At 40.3% G+C, this 14,349-nt stretch overlaps 1 protein-coding gene across 6 annotated transcripts in view; it reads left to right on the top strand.

The window, feature by feature from the left end:
- CCDC30 (coiled-coil domain containing 30) overlaps nucleotides 1–14,349 on the top strand; it is a 117,951-nt gene that overhangs the window by 63,735 nt on the left and 39,867 nt on the right. The window contains exon 4 of one of the 6 annotated variants that reach the window (XM_032431387.1): nucleotides 9,605–9,845. The exons of the other annotated variants lie outside the window; for them this stretch is intronic. Within the exon in view, the coding sequence (XP_032287278.1) occupies nucleotides 9,605–9,845 (241 nt within the window). The remainder of the gene's footprint in view (nucleotides 1–9,604; nucleotides 9,846–14,349) is intronic. 6 annotated transcript variants of the gene reach the window in all.

The raw sequence follows: 14,349 nt of genomic DNA, 5'->3' as shown, positions 1-14,349 counted from the left end.
CTTTGAAGTGTCTTTAGAACAGCCATGCCAAGAGCGAAGCCTGGGCTGGAGGTAAATTTGAGAATCATCAATAAGTAGATGGTAGCAGAAGTCCTGTGATGGATGAGATGGTCCCATAAGTTGCTTGATGAAGGTACCCAAAGTCAGAAATGTAAGGGAAGCCTCTCTATAAGAGACAAAAGGAATTACCCCTAAGTTAATGTAGACAAAACAGCCAGAGAAGTAGAAGAAAAGTCAAGAGAGTATGTGTTACAGAAGCCAGATTAAAGAGTGTTTCAAGAAGAAAGAAATAGTAAATAGTGTCATGTGCTGCCAAGAAAATAAAGAACAAAAGGTGACTACTGAATTCAGGATTAAGAATGTGATTGAAGACTTTAGTAAGAGTTGTTCCAATGAAGGGCAAAAAACAAATGGCCTCCTAGATTGCATCTCATGGGATGGTAAATGGGAGTGAACTGAGGAGTGAGTGGAATTTGAGGAAGTAAAAATGGTGAGTGTGGATACTTTCCAAAAAGTTTGGTTGTAAAGGAAAGAAGGGAATATGGAGCTGAGGTAAGAGGAAATGTGTTGTGTTTAACGACTGAGCCACCCAAGCACCCCAAAATGTGTTGTGTTTAAATGCTGAGAAAGAGGGACGCCTGGGTGGCTCAGTCGGTTAAGCGTCTGCCTTCGACTCAGGTTGTGATCCCAGGGTCCTGGGATCGAGTCCCGCATCGGGCTCCCTGCTCCGCGGGGAGCCTGCTTCTCCCTCTGCCTCTGTCTCTCTCTCTCTCTGTCTCTCATGAATAAATAAATAAAATCTTTAAAAATAAAAAAAAAAAAATAAATGCTGAGAAAGAGTCCCCAAATGGACAGGTTTAGTATTCCAAATACCAGAGGGGGACTAGCCTTAGGAGATGGGCCACCTGGTCCATTGTAACAGGAGGAAGAAAGGGAAGATGGACAGAGATCCAAGTGAGTTTTTAACTTGAGAGGAAATCAAAGTACTTGTTTGATAGTTTGTGTCCTCTCTGAAGTAGGAAAGAAAGTCATGTGCTGAAAGAGAGTAATAGAAATGTCAGAGTGGTGGCGCCTGGGTGGCTCAGTCGTTAAGCGTCTGCCTTCGGCTCAGGTCATGATCCCAGGGTCCTGGGATCGAGCCCCGCATCGGGCTCCCTGCTCCGCGGGGACCCTGCTTCTCCCTCTCCCACTCCCCCTGCTTGTGTTCCCTCTCTCGCTGTGTCTCTCTCTGTCAAATAAATAAATAAAATCTTTAAAAAAAAAGAAATGTCAGAGTGAAAAAAGTTTGAAATAATAACTGTGGCAATTGGAAAGGAAAGCTTACTAGGGAGGCCAGGTAGTGTTGAGAGCCCAGTTAAGGCTAGAGACTGTGACTTTATATGGCATTTGTCTTTGAGAATATGTGGTGTGGGGGGCAACATTTAGTATAGGCATGAGAAGACAGTTGGATTTGTCCAGGGCTAAGGTTTTGCCACATGAATGCAGTGGAAGGACAATGGGGGGAAGAAAGCTGAACATTTTATTTAGACAGTGATTAAAATAATGAACACTAGGCTTGGGGTGTCTGGGTGGCTCAGCTCAGGTCTTGCTCTCAGGGTCATGAGTTTAAGCCCCTGCACTGGGCTCCATGCTAGGTATGGAGCCTACTTAAATAATAATAATAATAATAACAACAACAACAACAAACACTGGGCTCTACATTGGATAAAGAAGCAAGTAAAGGGAGCTGATAGAAAAAGAGACAAGGAATTGAAAGTATTTATGTAAAAATTATGTAAAAAGGAAAAAGCTGAAATCTGGATATCTGATTTTAGTTATTTCAGAAGTGAAGTGTTTGCTGCTGATAACAACCATGGTGTGGTTATTCAAATAGTTGGCAAAGAGGGAGACATAAGGAGATAACTGGAGATAAGGAGACTGACGAAGTGAGATGCCAAGGCATTGGTGGGTGATCTGTATGGTCCTTGGAATCTTCCAGGATGATGGCAGGACTTGGGGTGAAGAAGATGCCAGAAAGCCATGAGCAAAAATCTTCCACTGAAAAGAAGTAGAAAGTGTTAGAGCACACCTAGCATGGTCCCGTGCACATAGAAGCTGCTCCATAAGCCAAATTGATTGATTCTTGTAGTACATCTCTTCCACTACATTTTAGCTCCTTTAAGGTAATGGACTATGTCTTGTTTTTCTGTTGTGTGTGGTGCTTTTCTTATAGAGTAACGAATCTTAGAACAGGAGGGACCTGCAAATCTTCTTCTAGTGGTTTTCACACTTCAGCCTTCCAAGACTCTAGGAGCTCTATGGCGGGGGCGGGGGATGGGGGGCTCAGAAACTGCCTTTGGAGATGAGGAAAGATTGATGAGTGGGACTGGGAGCCCTCCACTCACATTTTAGCCGGAGAAGACCCACTTTATCGGTTTCATATGTGGAATTCTGTATAAGATTTTACTTCAAGAAAGGGGCCACAGCTAAAATGTTTGAAAACCACTGCTATTTAGCTAGTCTTCTTTCACAGAAGAGGTCTCTGAGACCTAGAGAACTGAAATGCCTATTCCGGTTACAGTCACATACTTAGCAAGTTATCAGCGAGACTGTAGGAAGTCCCAAGTCTCCTAACTCTGAGTCAGAGGTTACCACTTTTTCTACTTTGGAGAGGACATAGTCACAAATATCTCAAGGGCTAGAAGGTGCTGGGACACTTGGGTTCTAGGTAGTTGTTATGAAAGTGAGCTTTATGGTATTAAAAACTGCTCAGGACTCAGTCTTTGTATATGTATAACATGGGGTGGGATGGGAGAATGAAGTCCAATCTGTCTTGTTCTGGACTCTCTCCAGTGTCTAGAACAATGCCTTCAAAAATATTGGAATGAATGGAGATTTCCTCCTACCCCCACTGTGTACTTGCAGTCAAACCCAAAGCTGGACTTCCAATGGCAGCCCTAAGCTTACAGAGCCCAGCTGATCTCAGCCTGGGTTTGCTTTGTTAGGAAGCTTGCGCCCGAGAGCAGCTGGTAGCTTCCCTTGACCTTAATGCCTTAATGAGCTGTATTTTTTTCTAACACACTCTCATTCACCATCTCCTTGCATTCTTACTACCTTTATCAAGAAATAATGTGGTAAGTGTTCAAGTTGACTTATGTTTCCAGTTCAACTTGACAGTGAATTTATATCCATTTCCCAGGCTACTGATAAATTTTTCCTCTTCCTCTAAACTATTTCTTTCCCAGTCCAATCCATTCAGTGAATAGCCCCTCCATTCACACAGTTGATCAAACCAAAACCTAAGGAGTCACTGTTGCTTCCTCCCCACATCTAAACCATCAACAAATCCTGTCAGTTCCACCATGAAAATATAGAATATTTAATCTGTTTATTTCTACTATATCTCCACTGCTACTACCCTACTCCATGACACTGGTATCACTCACTTAGACTATCACAATATCTTCTTAACTAACCTCCCTGCTTCCATACGTCTTTACCAATCCATTCTCCATAGAGCAGCCAAACTATTTTTTTTTTAAAGATTTTATTTATTTATTTGAGAGAGAGAGAGAATGAGAGCACAAGAGGGGGTAGGGTCAGAGGGAGAAGCAGATTCCTCGCCAAGCAGGGAGCCTGATGCGGGACTCGATCCTGGGACTCCGGGATCATGACCTGAGCCGAGGGCAGACACTTAACCAACTGAGCCACCCAGGGTGCCCCAAAGTTTGCCTTTTGTTTCTAAATTACACATTTTCTCTTATATCTTTTGAAAGGATAAAGCCTGTTCTTTTTGGAGGGCATTTATTTAATGGATAATTGTCCTCATGTATCAAGAGCACTTTAAATTCCCTTATTCCAAGATATTGCTAATTCTCCTTAATCAACTAACAAAATCATGTGAATGCTGTTAATTTATTCAGACCATTAATGAAGATGTAAAATGGCATCAGCGCCAGGATTGTGCCCTAGAGAGCGCTTGCTCATCATTCCCTCCAAGTCAGAGAAGACTTACCGACTGCCTTGCTCTAAATATGGCTTTATAGGCACATCTCGTAGGCCCACCTGAGAGGAAGGCCATTTAAACTTTATCTTTAAACTATGGAAACATAATGAAGGCTACTTCTCTTCTTCCGTGTCAGCATGGCCACTATGCAATTATAGAAGGAAATTACATTAGGTCTGGCTAAGTTTACTCTTTATAAAGTCATTTATCCTTCTAAATGCAGGCACAAATCAAGTGCCTGCATAGATGTTAAGCCCAAATGACCAGTTCATATTTGCCATTTTTTTAAAGAAAGCTTTTTATTTTTAGGTACTTGTAGATTCACAATGCATACAGTTGTAAGAAATAATAGAGAGGTCCCATGAACCCTTTAATCAGTTTCTCCCATTGGTAACATCTTATAAAATTATAGTATAATATCATAACCTGGATATTGACATTGATACAGTCAAGGTACAGAACATTTCCTTCACCACAGAGATCCTTCATGTTGTTCTTTTATAGACCCTCCCTCCCAACATTCCTCCCCCCTCACCCACTTCTTAACTCTAGGCCCTAGTCTAATTCAAATTAGTCTATTCTCCATTTCTGTAAGTTTTTCATTTCAAGAGTGTTATATAAATATAACATACAACATGTAGCCTTTTGGGGCTGGCCTTTTTTCACTCAACATAATTCTCTGGAGATTCTTCTAGATTTCTGTATCAACAATTGGATCCTTTTGACTGTTGTGTAGTATTCCATAGTATGGCTGTTCCACAGTTTAACTGTTCATCCATTGAAAGACATCCAGTTTATTTCTAGTTTGGGCTGTTTTGAATAAAGCTGCTGTAAATATTCAAGTTTTTATATGAACGTAATTGTTCATTTCTCTGGGATAAATTCCCAGGAGTGCAATTTCTGGCTCACATGGTAACCATATGTTTAGGGGTTTTTTGTTGTTTTTTAAGACATTGCTGAACTGTTTTCCCCCAGTGGCTGGGATATCATTTTATATTCCCACTAGCAATATAGGAGTGATCCAGTTTCTCTGCATCTTCTCTAGCATTTGGTATTGTCACTTGTAAATTTTAGCCATTCTGATAGGTGTATAGTGGTATCTCATTATAGTTTTAATTTGCATTTTCCTGAAGGCTAATAATGTTGAGTATCTTTTCGTGTGCTTATTTGCATCTGTCTGTCCTCTTTAGTGAAATCTCCTTCTGTGTCTTTGCCTATTTTCTAACGGGTTTGTTTTCTCACTGTTAAGTTTTGAGAGTTCTTTATGAATTCTAATATTAGTCCTTTGTCAGATATGTGATTTGCAAATATTTTTTCCCAGTCCATTGCTTGTTGTTCACTCTTTTACCAGGATTATCTCAGCATGAAGTTTTTCATTTTGATGGTGTATCAGTCTTTCCTTTTATGGATCACACTTCGGTGTTAAGTCTTAGAACTCTGCTGGTCTTGAAGACTCTCCTGTGTTTTATGTATATTTTTACAATTTAAGTCCATTATGCATTTGAGTTTTTATTTTGATTATTGTACTTTTCAGTTCCAAAATTTCCATTTGGTTCTTCCTTATATTTTCTATTTCTGTGCCAATATTTTCTAGTTCTTTTCTGAGACTTTGCATTTTTTCATGTGTTTCAATTGTGTTCATAAGTGCTCATCAAAGCATTTTTATAATGGCTGATTAAAAATCTTTGTCAGATAATTCTGACATGTTGGTTTTATCATCTATTTTTACCTTTTTTCATTTTCCTGGGTTTTGGTATGAAGAGTAATTTTAGATTAAAATCTGAATATTTTGGGTATTATGAAACTCTAGATCTTATTTAAGCCTTCAGTTTAACTGGCTTCTTCCGATACCACTCTGGCAGGGGGAGTAGGAGGGTGCTATCTCATTACTACCCCAGGTGGGTGGTACAAGTCAAGCTTCCCCACTCAAACTCCCTGGGACACCCAAGGAAAGGGGGACTCCTCATTACTGCTGGTGAAGGTGGGAGGCCTCTGCTTATACTGCTCTGGCTGTGAGAGGGAGGAGTGCCTTGTTACTGGTATCCACTGGGTCTCCATGATACCACATGGAGGTGGGTAAGGGTGGTCTTGTTAGTGAAAGTCCTTACTCTCCACTAGGCCTCCTCTGACACTACCCCAGTGGAAAGGGAGAAAGGTATCTCCTCACTGCCAGGTGGGGGTGAAAGTCCAGACTCCCTGTGTCTATTACTGCCTGGCAGGGATGAAAGTCCCTGCTCCCTGTTGGCTTGTGACACCACCCCAGTGGGGGTGCTTCATTATAGCCTGGCGGAGGTGGGAGTGTAGGCTCCCAACCTGACCTTGGCTGACATGGGTGAGGGTGGGGCCACAGTTTTTTTTCTGTGGTGTTTGGCTGCTGGAATAAAGCTGTTAAAACCCAGGAAGCTCACAGTCATGTCACTCCTCAGGTCCTGAGTACCCTAGTTCGTCTACCTTCTCTGTACCTTTCAGAGTCTTCTTCTTCTTTTTTTTTTCTTAAAGATTTTTTTATTATTATTATTTATTTGACAGAGAGAGAGACAGCAAGAGAGGGAACACAAGCAGGGGGAGTGGGAGAGGGAGAAGCAGACTCCCCGCGGAGCAGGGAGCTCGATGCAGGACTCAATCCCAGGACCCTGGGATCATGACCTGAGCCAAAGGCAGACGCTTAATGACTGAGCCACCCAGGCGCCCCTCAGAGTCTTCTTATGTTTGTTTTATATATAATGCCTGGGCTTTTAGTTGTACTTGTGGGAGAAACAGGGAAAAATAGGTTGACTCCATTTTCCTGGAAGCAGAAGTCGGTTTTTCCATTTTAATAATTATGAGGTATATGTTTGCATTTTCCGCAGTCTTCAAGTGTATCTGGCTTCCACTGGGAGTAGGAAAAGGAAAAGAGTTTATGGAGGATGGAAAAAATGATTGTTATTTTATCAGAAATTTATTTTTAAAGCATTTTAGTCTTTCATATTGTTTTATATAGTTTGAGTATATTATCTTTTTTTATTTCTTTTTTTAAACTTTTATTTGAGAGAGAGAGAGAGAGCAGGTGAGAGAGCACAAGCAGGGGGAGCAGCAGAGGGAGAGGGAAAAGCAGGCTTCCCACTGAGCGGGGAGCCCAATGCAGGGCTCGATCCCAAGACCCTCGGATCCTGACCTGAGCTGAAGGCAGACACTTAAACCAACCAAGCTACACAGGTGCCCTGAGTATATTATCTTTAAAAACCTGCTGAGTTGGGGCACCTGGGTGGCTCAGCTGGTTAAGTATCCGACTCTTGATTTCAGCTCAGGTCATGATCTCAGGGTCGTTGCATCAAGCCCTGTGTTGGGCTCTGCACTGGGCTTGGAGCCTGCTTAAGATTCTCTCTCTCCCTCTCCCTCTGCCCCACCCCTCCCCTCCCTCTTGCACTCTCTCTCTCGCAAAAACAAAAACAAAAAAAGAACCTGCTGAGTTCAAAATAAAATAAAATATTTAATTCTTTTTTTTGTACAATGCTAAAGGAATTATAAATATAATTTTTCTCCTGTTCTTTTCCAGTTTTTTCTATATATACATTTCCCATGGTATTATGTATGTTTATTCACATATACATACATATATATAGTTTATTGTACCATTTTATTTTAATAAGTATTTTTCATGTTGGTGAATTGTCTTTATACCACTTTCAAGTTGATTTATCTTTAATTCTCTTAGCCATTTCTGTATCTCCATTTATTTATTTATTTATTTTTAAAGATTTTATTTATTTAGTAGAGAGCAAAAGAGAGAGAAACAGCATGAGAGGGGAGAGGGTCAGAGGGAGAAGCAGGTTCCCCGCCGAGCTGGGAGCCAGATGCGGGACTTGATCCCAGGACTCCAGGATCACAACCTGAGCCAAAGGCAGTCGCTTAACCAACTGAGCCACCCAGGTGCCCCTGTGTCTCCATTTAATCACTGTTTTAAATAGTATGCTTATGAGCATTATTATACATTCAGCTCTTTTCTTCTTATGAATTATTCTATTGCAGTAAATTCATTGGTATTCAATTATTCAGTCAAAGGGTCTGAACATTTTTATGGCTCTTGATCTGAATTGCCAAATTGCGTTCTTGAAGAATTTGAGCACCAACTATAATTTGTGAAGCATGCTATCTAAGCTCTGAGGTAGCTGAAATAAATTTAAAATGAACGAATAAAAATAAACTCGGCATGTTTGTGTCACCCACACTGTCTGACCGTTGAAGGTACATTCCTTCCCCTTGGCTTCTGCGGCTCACAGTCTCTTGATTTTTCCTCCTCCCTCTCTAGCTTCTCAACCTCCCCTCGTGGCTCTCATTCCTCTTGCTTGTTCCTTACAGGTCTTCAGGCGTCTGTCTACAATGGTCCTCCTTCTCTCACTTTCTCCCTTCTCCTTGGCTCCTGTTACCCGATCCCAAGGCTGCTGCTCACATTCTTCTGTATCTGTATGTTCTCCAGAGGCATCTCTCCAATCTATATTCACATTCCCCCTTCTTGGTCTACCATCCACTTGCCTATTTGCCCCAGTCAGAAATCCAGGTGTCATCCATTATTCCTTTTTTTCCCTCTCCTGTCACATCCAATTCATGACAAATTTTATCAATATTGTCTTCTAAATATCTCTAGAATCCACTGCTTGTTTCCATCCCCACCATCCTTTCTAGTCATCATTGTTTATCACATGGACCACTAACAATCTCTGATTTCCCACAACGTGGCATCCAAATGATCTTTCTAAAGGACATTCTTTTGCCTCTAGGCTTTTACCCATTTTATTTATTAAGTCATCCTGGACTTAATAAATGTAAGCACCATCCTGGAACACCTTTATTTTTTTCTGTTCCCATCTATACCAGCACCCAACATACACACACACATACAAGTATGCACACACCTGGGGGCGCCTGGGTGGCTCAGTCGTTAAGCGTCTGCCTTCAGCTCAGGTCATGATCCCAGGGTCCTGGGATCGAGCCCCACGTCGGGCTGGCTCCCTGCTCCTCTGAAAGCCTGCTTCTCCCTCTCCCACACCCCCTGCATGTGTTCCCTCTCTGGCTGTGTCTCTCTGTCAAATAAATAAATAAATACAATCTTAAAAACAAAACAAACAAAAAAAAAAACAAGTATGCACACACCTGTACCTTTATATTTGCTCGATTTGTGCCTAGTCATCCATCAAGCCTCAGATTACTTACTACTAGTGTAATCTACTCAGTTATCATCCTTATTTCTCACTGAATTGTACACCCTTTAGGGCAGGGATTATGTCCTGTTATAGCCCCAGTGCTTGCCAAAGTGCCTGGAGCTTATTGAGTAATTAAAAAAAAATCTTTACAAGCTGTGTCTGCCCAATGCCATACTTAATGTTGAAAAAGTGAAAAGCTCCCTTAAACTGGTTGATTTGGTATAAACAAAAATCTCTGATGGGTCATCTCCCTGAATGTGAGTAAAAAAAAATGACTCATTTGTTTTTAAATTTTATTTATAAGAGTAAGATAACTGTTCTGCTACAGAATTCAAGTTGAAAAATTCGCTTGCAGTACTGGTTGATTTTTTTTTCCCGTCCATATTCTGCTACTATAATGAGCATTTTGACAGTTTTCTGTTGTTATATTTGTACCAAGTCCTGAACAAGGAGAAAGTAAGCAGAAGGAAATTGCAGAGGAGCCAGTAAAGGAGGGCACTTTGCCAAGAGAGAGGCAGAAGGAGGAGGACTCACAACAGAACCAAGATATGAAGGGTGAAGGACAGCAGTTGACCTTGAAGCCTGAGGAAATCCTGAGGCTTAGAGAAGAGCTGAATCATATAAATCAGAGCTCCCTGCAGTCTCAGAGCTCGGGGGAGAGTTCAGACAGTAGTGCCCAGGTAGGTGCTGTCAACACACACTCTTTCTAGGTCCATTTCCTCTGGCCAGCTGTGGATGTAAGCACCATTTTTATATCAACATTAATGTATGTTGTTAAGCAAGATCGTCACCATGGCCTGAATGGTAATAAAATAGCAACCAGAATCGGAACTAAGCCCGTCAGCAGACGCACTGTGTTCTAAAGGGTTCTTAGGCTCCATTTAGGCTCAGCAGGAAGAAATGCTGATTGGTCCTCAACATCTGCCCTGGGGAGACAGCATAGGGAGGGGCAGGATCTGTGCCACATTTTCTATTCATCGTGCCTGACTTAGAATTACAAAATCGTTTGGGTGGGCAAAAGCCCACAAACTTGGAATTGTTTTAAGTTTGGCTTTTGCTATTTACTCAAGATCCACCTGCTGAAGAAATCAGGGAGTGACTGCCAACCACACCTCAGCTCTTGCACCTCAATTTTGCAGGTTCCCTCTTGTACAAATTAAGATTTCCCTACACATACCTTTCTAGGAATTATCTTGAGATCCACAGAGGGAGGCCTTTGTATATATTCACAAACCAACTTTAAAAGACTGATAATACACATTTAAAAATGGCTTCAAGTATACATAGGAAAAAAAGGCAGAGTAATAGTAAAGGAAGTCAAAAGGATATTTGAAAAGAGATTCAAAGATAGGGTCTGAAAATGAGGCAAGTCACAGTAAAGAAGGAAAATAGATCCCTGAAAGGAGATTCAGATACGTTTGAAAGAGAAGGGAGCCATTGCATTTATTCAGAAGACCAAAGGGGAGTATGACATCAAATGTTCAAAAAGAGGTTAATTTTAAATCCCCCACACAGTCCCTTTATTGGGCAGTGAGCAGTGTGGGAGGCTTGGGCAGAGGCTGCACACTGTGGTCACAAAGATGATAAAATCTTGACTTATGAGCTTAAAATGATCAATGCACTTACAGAACAATGAGTTGGAGAGTATGACAAGTAACACCCTGGTTCATTTATTAATTTTATTTAATGTACCCTTTCTCATTACTTGAAGAATCATCTGTCAATACCCAGGAGGGAGGTGAAAAACGATTAAATATATAAAAATTATATGGGGGCATCTGGGAGAAGAGCCACTTTGTGAAAAGATAAATGGTCCTATATACCACATAGCCTCTAGGGTTTTACTGAATTCTTGCAGAGTTCAGTAATTTTGTTCCATAGTAATGACTTTGAATGATTGAAAGAAGGGTAAGTTGCTCTTACTTGCTTATCTAACCGTTATTAATGGAGTATTTATGACGTACCAGGTCCTGTGTTAGGACACATACCGCAGGAAACAAGATAGATGTGGGACTCATGGAAAAAATAACATATTTATATTTTGAACTTTACATGTCCCAAAGCGGTATCACACACACTATTTCATTTACTTCTTTAAGCAGGCAAGGAAGAAAAGACATTTTAGGCAGATGTTTGGTTTTTTTCTTCAGGGTTCTGTGCAATGATAATTTCAGAAACTTTTTCTGTGTAGAGGTTACTTTGACGTACTGGTGGCTATAAATTGTTCTGCCTTTTAGTTCTTGTGTATGTGAAGTTTTTGGTCTTCACCCCTGTTGTTGGATTATTGTCTAGTGCCTAGCTGCTTATTGCTGTATCTTCTTAATCTCATAACATACACATTTAAGCAACTATAGCTTGAGACCAGATATTAAACTTTAAAGAATGCATATAGATGGTAAATACATAGAAAAAGAACTGTGAGAGCCTCTTTTATGAGTAAGTAGGTGAGCTCTATTGTTCATATGTATCTGTGACATCATTTGTGACTGCTGATTGCCTTTGGTGGCTTAATTTCTGCTGTTCAACAGCATTCCAGGTAAGGTTGTAATAGCTGAATTCAAGATTATTACTTCCCCAATGTTTATGAAACAAACTGAAATCACCAATAATTAGCTTAATTTTATAGGTTTAAAAATCTAGCTTCATGTTTGTCCGTGACATTATTGAATATTTGCTCTGTTCCAGGCACTATACTAAATACCTTGTGTGTATTAAGTAACACAACAAGAAAGGATATTATTATTGCCACTTTACAGATGAGGAAACTGAGGCTTTAGAGAGGTTAAATAGTTTTCCCAGAATGACACATTGTGGTGGAACCTGGGTCTGTCTACTCTAGAACTTGACCTCTTAACCCCTATGTCATTTGCTTCCCCTTGCTGAGAAATTCAAAGAAAGCATACAGTTCTCATGTAAAGCTAATTTCCTAAGGAAAGCTGGCAAGCTGTCTCCCAAAAGCCCTCCAGGGTGTCTGTTATCGATTACCTTGGTGAATTTATTCGGTGTTTGGCCCTTAGGCTTGCAGCTTCCAAAACTTGATGCATTAATCCCCCTAGAATAGATCTGTGTCTTGGGGATAAACTCACATTAAACCAAACTTTCAAGACTATAGGGTAAGACTGGAATGTCAGTTAATTATTATCTGTAATAATTACAAATAACACTTGAACATGTTTAAATGAACAACACATTCACCTGTAGAGAGCTGAGAAAGACAAATCCAAATCTGAAGGATGTTTGATGAGTAGGGAGTCTGAACAAGTGGACTTGGTTTGATGATTGACAGCTTCACAGGCTGGATAGCCTGTTCCATTCACATCCACTGGATGAGAGTATTTAAGGCTTGTAGGCTTTAATTGTTTCCACAAAAGGAATGATGTTGTTGTCGGGACCAGTATATGGATTTGGTTCATATTAAGTTTTTATTGTATGAAGATAATATTTAAAAATATTAAAAGCTAGATCCTAAGCCTATAAAATTAAGATAATTAATGGTTGTTCCAATTTGTTTCATTTTAATTCTTAAGGAATTATGAATTGAAGAGACATTATGTATGGATCATCTGGTCTTATACCTTTAATTTGCAGATGAGTCAGCTGAGACTCAGAGAGAATAACTGGCTTAATAAATCTGTTGATTGGTCAAGAAAGGATGCTTAAGTACTTTACTTTGCACTCCTACATGGTTCCCAGTAGCCTGAGTGATTCTAAACGCCTCTGTAATAACTTTCTGCCAGGAAGCAATTTACGTGGTGGGGAAAAAAGAGAGACTCTTTATGTGGGCCACTTGATTGGCTAACTGGTAGCTTCTTTACTAGTTATTTGCCTTTCATGAAAAATAATTCGCATTTCTACTCTGGCTAAGTGACTTGACTAGAAAACGTGGGCAAGAAGAACTATTGTTCTGGCTTTTCTCATCTTCAAAACAGGCTAAAAACTTCTGTACATTGGTAAAAAGGGGGCGCTTCTCTTATATAACCCTGGGCGTGTTCAGTGGCCATCTGGGCTACTGGTTACTAATTGATTATTAAAAGCTGCCGTCTGATAGTTAAATAAGAAGCTAGACAGGTGATCAAGGGTTTCCAGGCTTCCGGAGAACTCTTGTTTTCAGATGGAAGCAGAAGGCAGTTAAAATAAAGATGGGTAGCACCCACAGTACTTAGTAATGTTACTGAGTGCTTATTGTGTGCTAGGCATCGTGCTAAATGCTTGCATGCATTATCTTACTTACCCTTTACTCCATCCAGCAGTTATCATTATTATCCCCATTTTCAGATGAAGGAAATGAAAAGCAGAGAAACTAATTAACTTCTTCAAGATAGATTCAGGACTGAAACTAATTCCAAAGCTAGGGTTCTTAATAATTACATTATAATTCCGTTAAAGAATTTTTTCTAGGGATCTTAGACACTTGAAGCTCTAGGATAAGCAAATTGGATTTAGGCTGCCTTTTTGACTAAACCAAGACAGGAATTAAAGGGCTTTACAGGACTTGGGGAATTCTGTGTTACAATTCTGTTGCAAGCAAGAGAGAACTAGACTAATGACATGGGATTTCCAGTAAGTCATGGGCAGGAAGTACACTGGACCAGGACTCAGGAAACTCTAAATATATGTTATCTATTGCATTGGATAAGGTTGAATTCTTTATCTACATAGCACACCTATGTGAGCCTATCTTTTAGAAAACCCCATGATTCCTCCTTTGGTCAAGGTGGTTTTATTGCCCTGGAGACCTGCAGGAGGGTGTGTGGTTGTTGAATAGTAACTGAAGAAGAATCATGTGATAGTAACAGGAAAGCAATGAGGAAGACTGGGAATTTAAGATCTCCTGCTAAATGTTCTCTTTCTTTTTGCCAACAGATGCCACACACATACACACACACACACACACACACACTCACACACACACTGTATACACATTCACGCTTTCCTTCTTCACATATTGGCTCTTTGAACTCCCCATTTAAAGCATGTCTTACCCTAAAATGGTTCATGCTTCTGTTTCCCTTCATTGTTATGAAAAATAAGAAAGTTAGTTGTCTATGCTTAACTGCTTTGCTCAAATAATTTCGTTGATATTTTCACTCTAAAATAACAGGAGTTAAATTATATGAACATGTACCAAATGGCCATAAGTATAAAAAAGAGTAATTTGCTGGAGGTAAGCCAACTCCAAGAATA

Source organism: Phoca vitulina, unplaced genomic scaffold, assembly GCF_004348235.1.
Source record: "Phoca vitulina isolate PV1807 unplaced genomic scaffold, GSC_HSeal_1.0 scaffold2, whole genome shotgun sequence".
NCBI classification, from domain to species: domain Eukaryota; kingdom Metazoa; phylum Chordata; class Mammalia; order Carnivora; family Phocidae; genus Phoca; species Phoca vitulina.
Note: the sequence above shows the minus strand (reverse complement) of the source record. Positions and strands in the feature narration are given on the sequence as shown.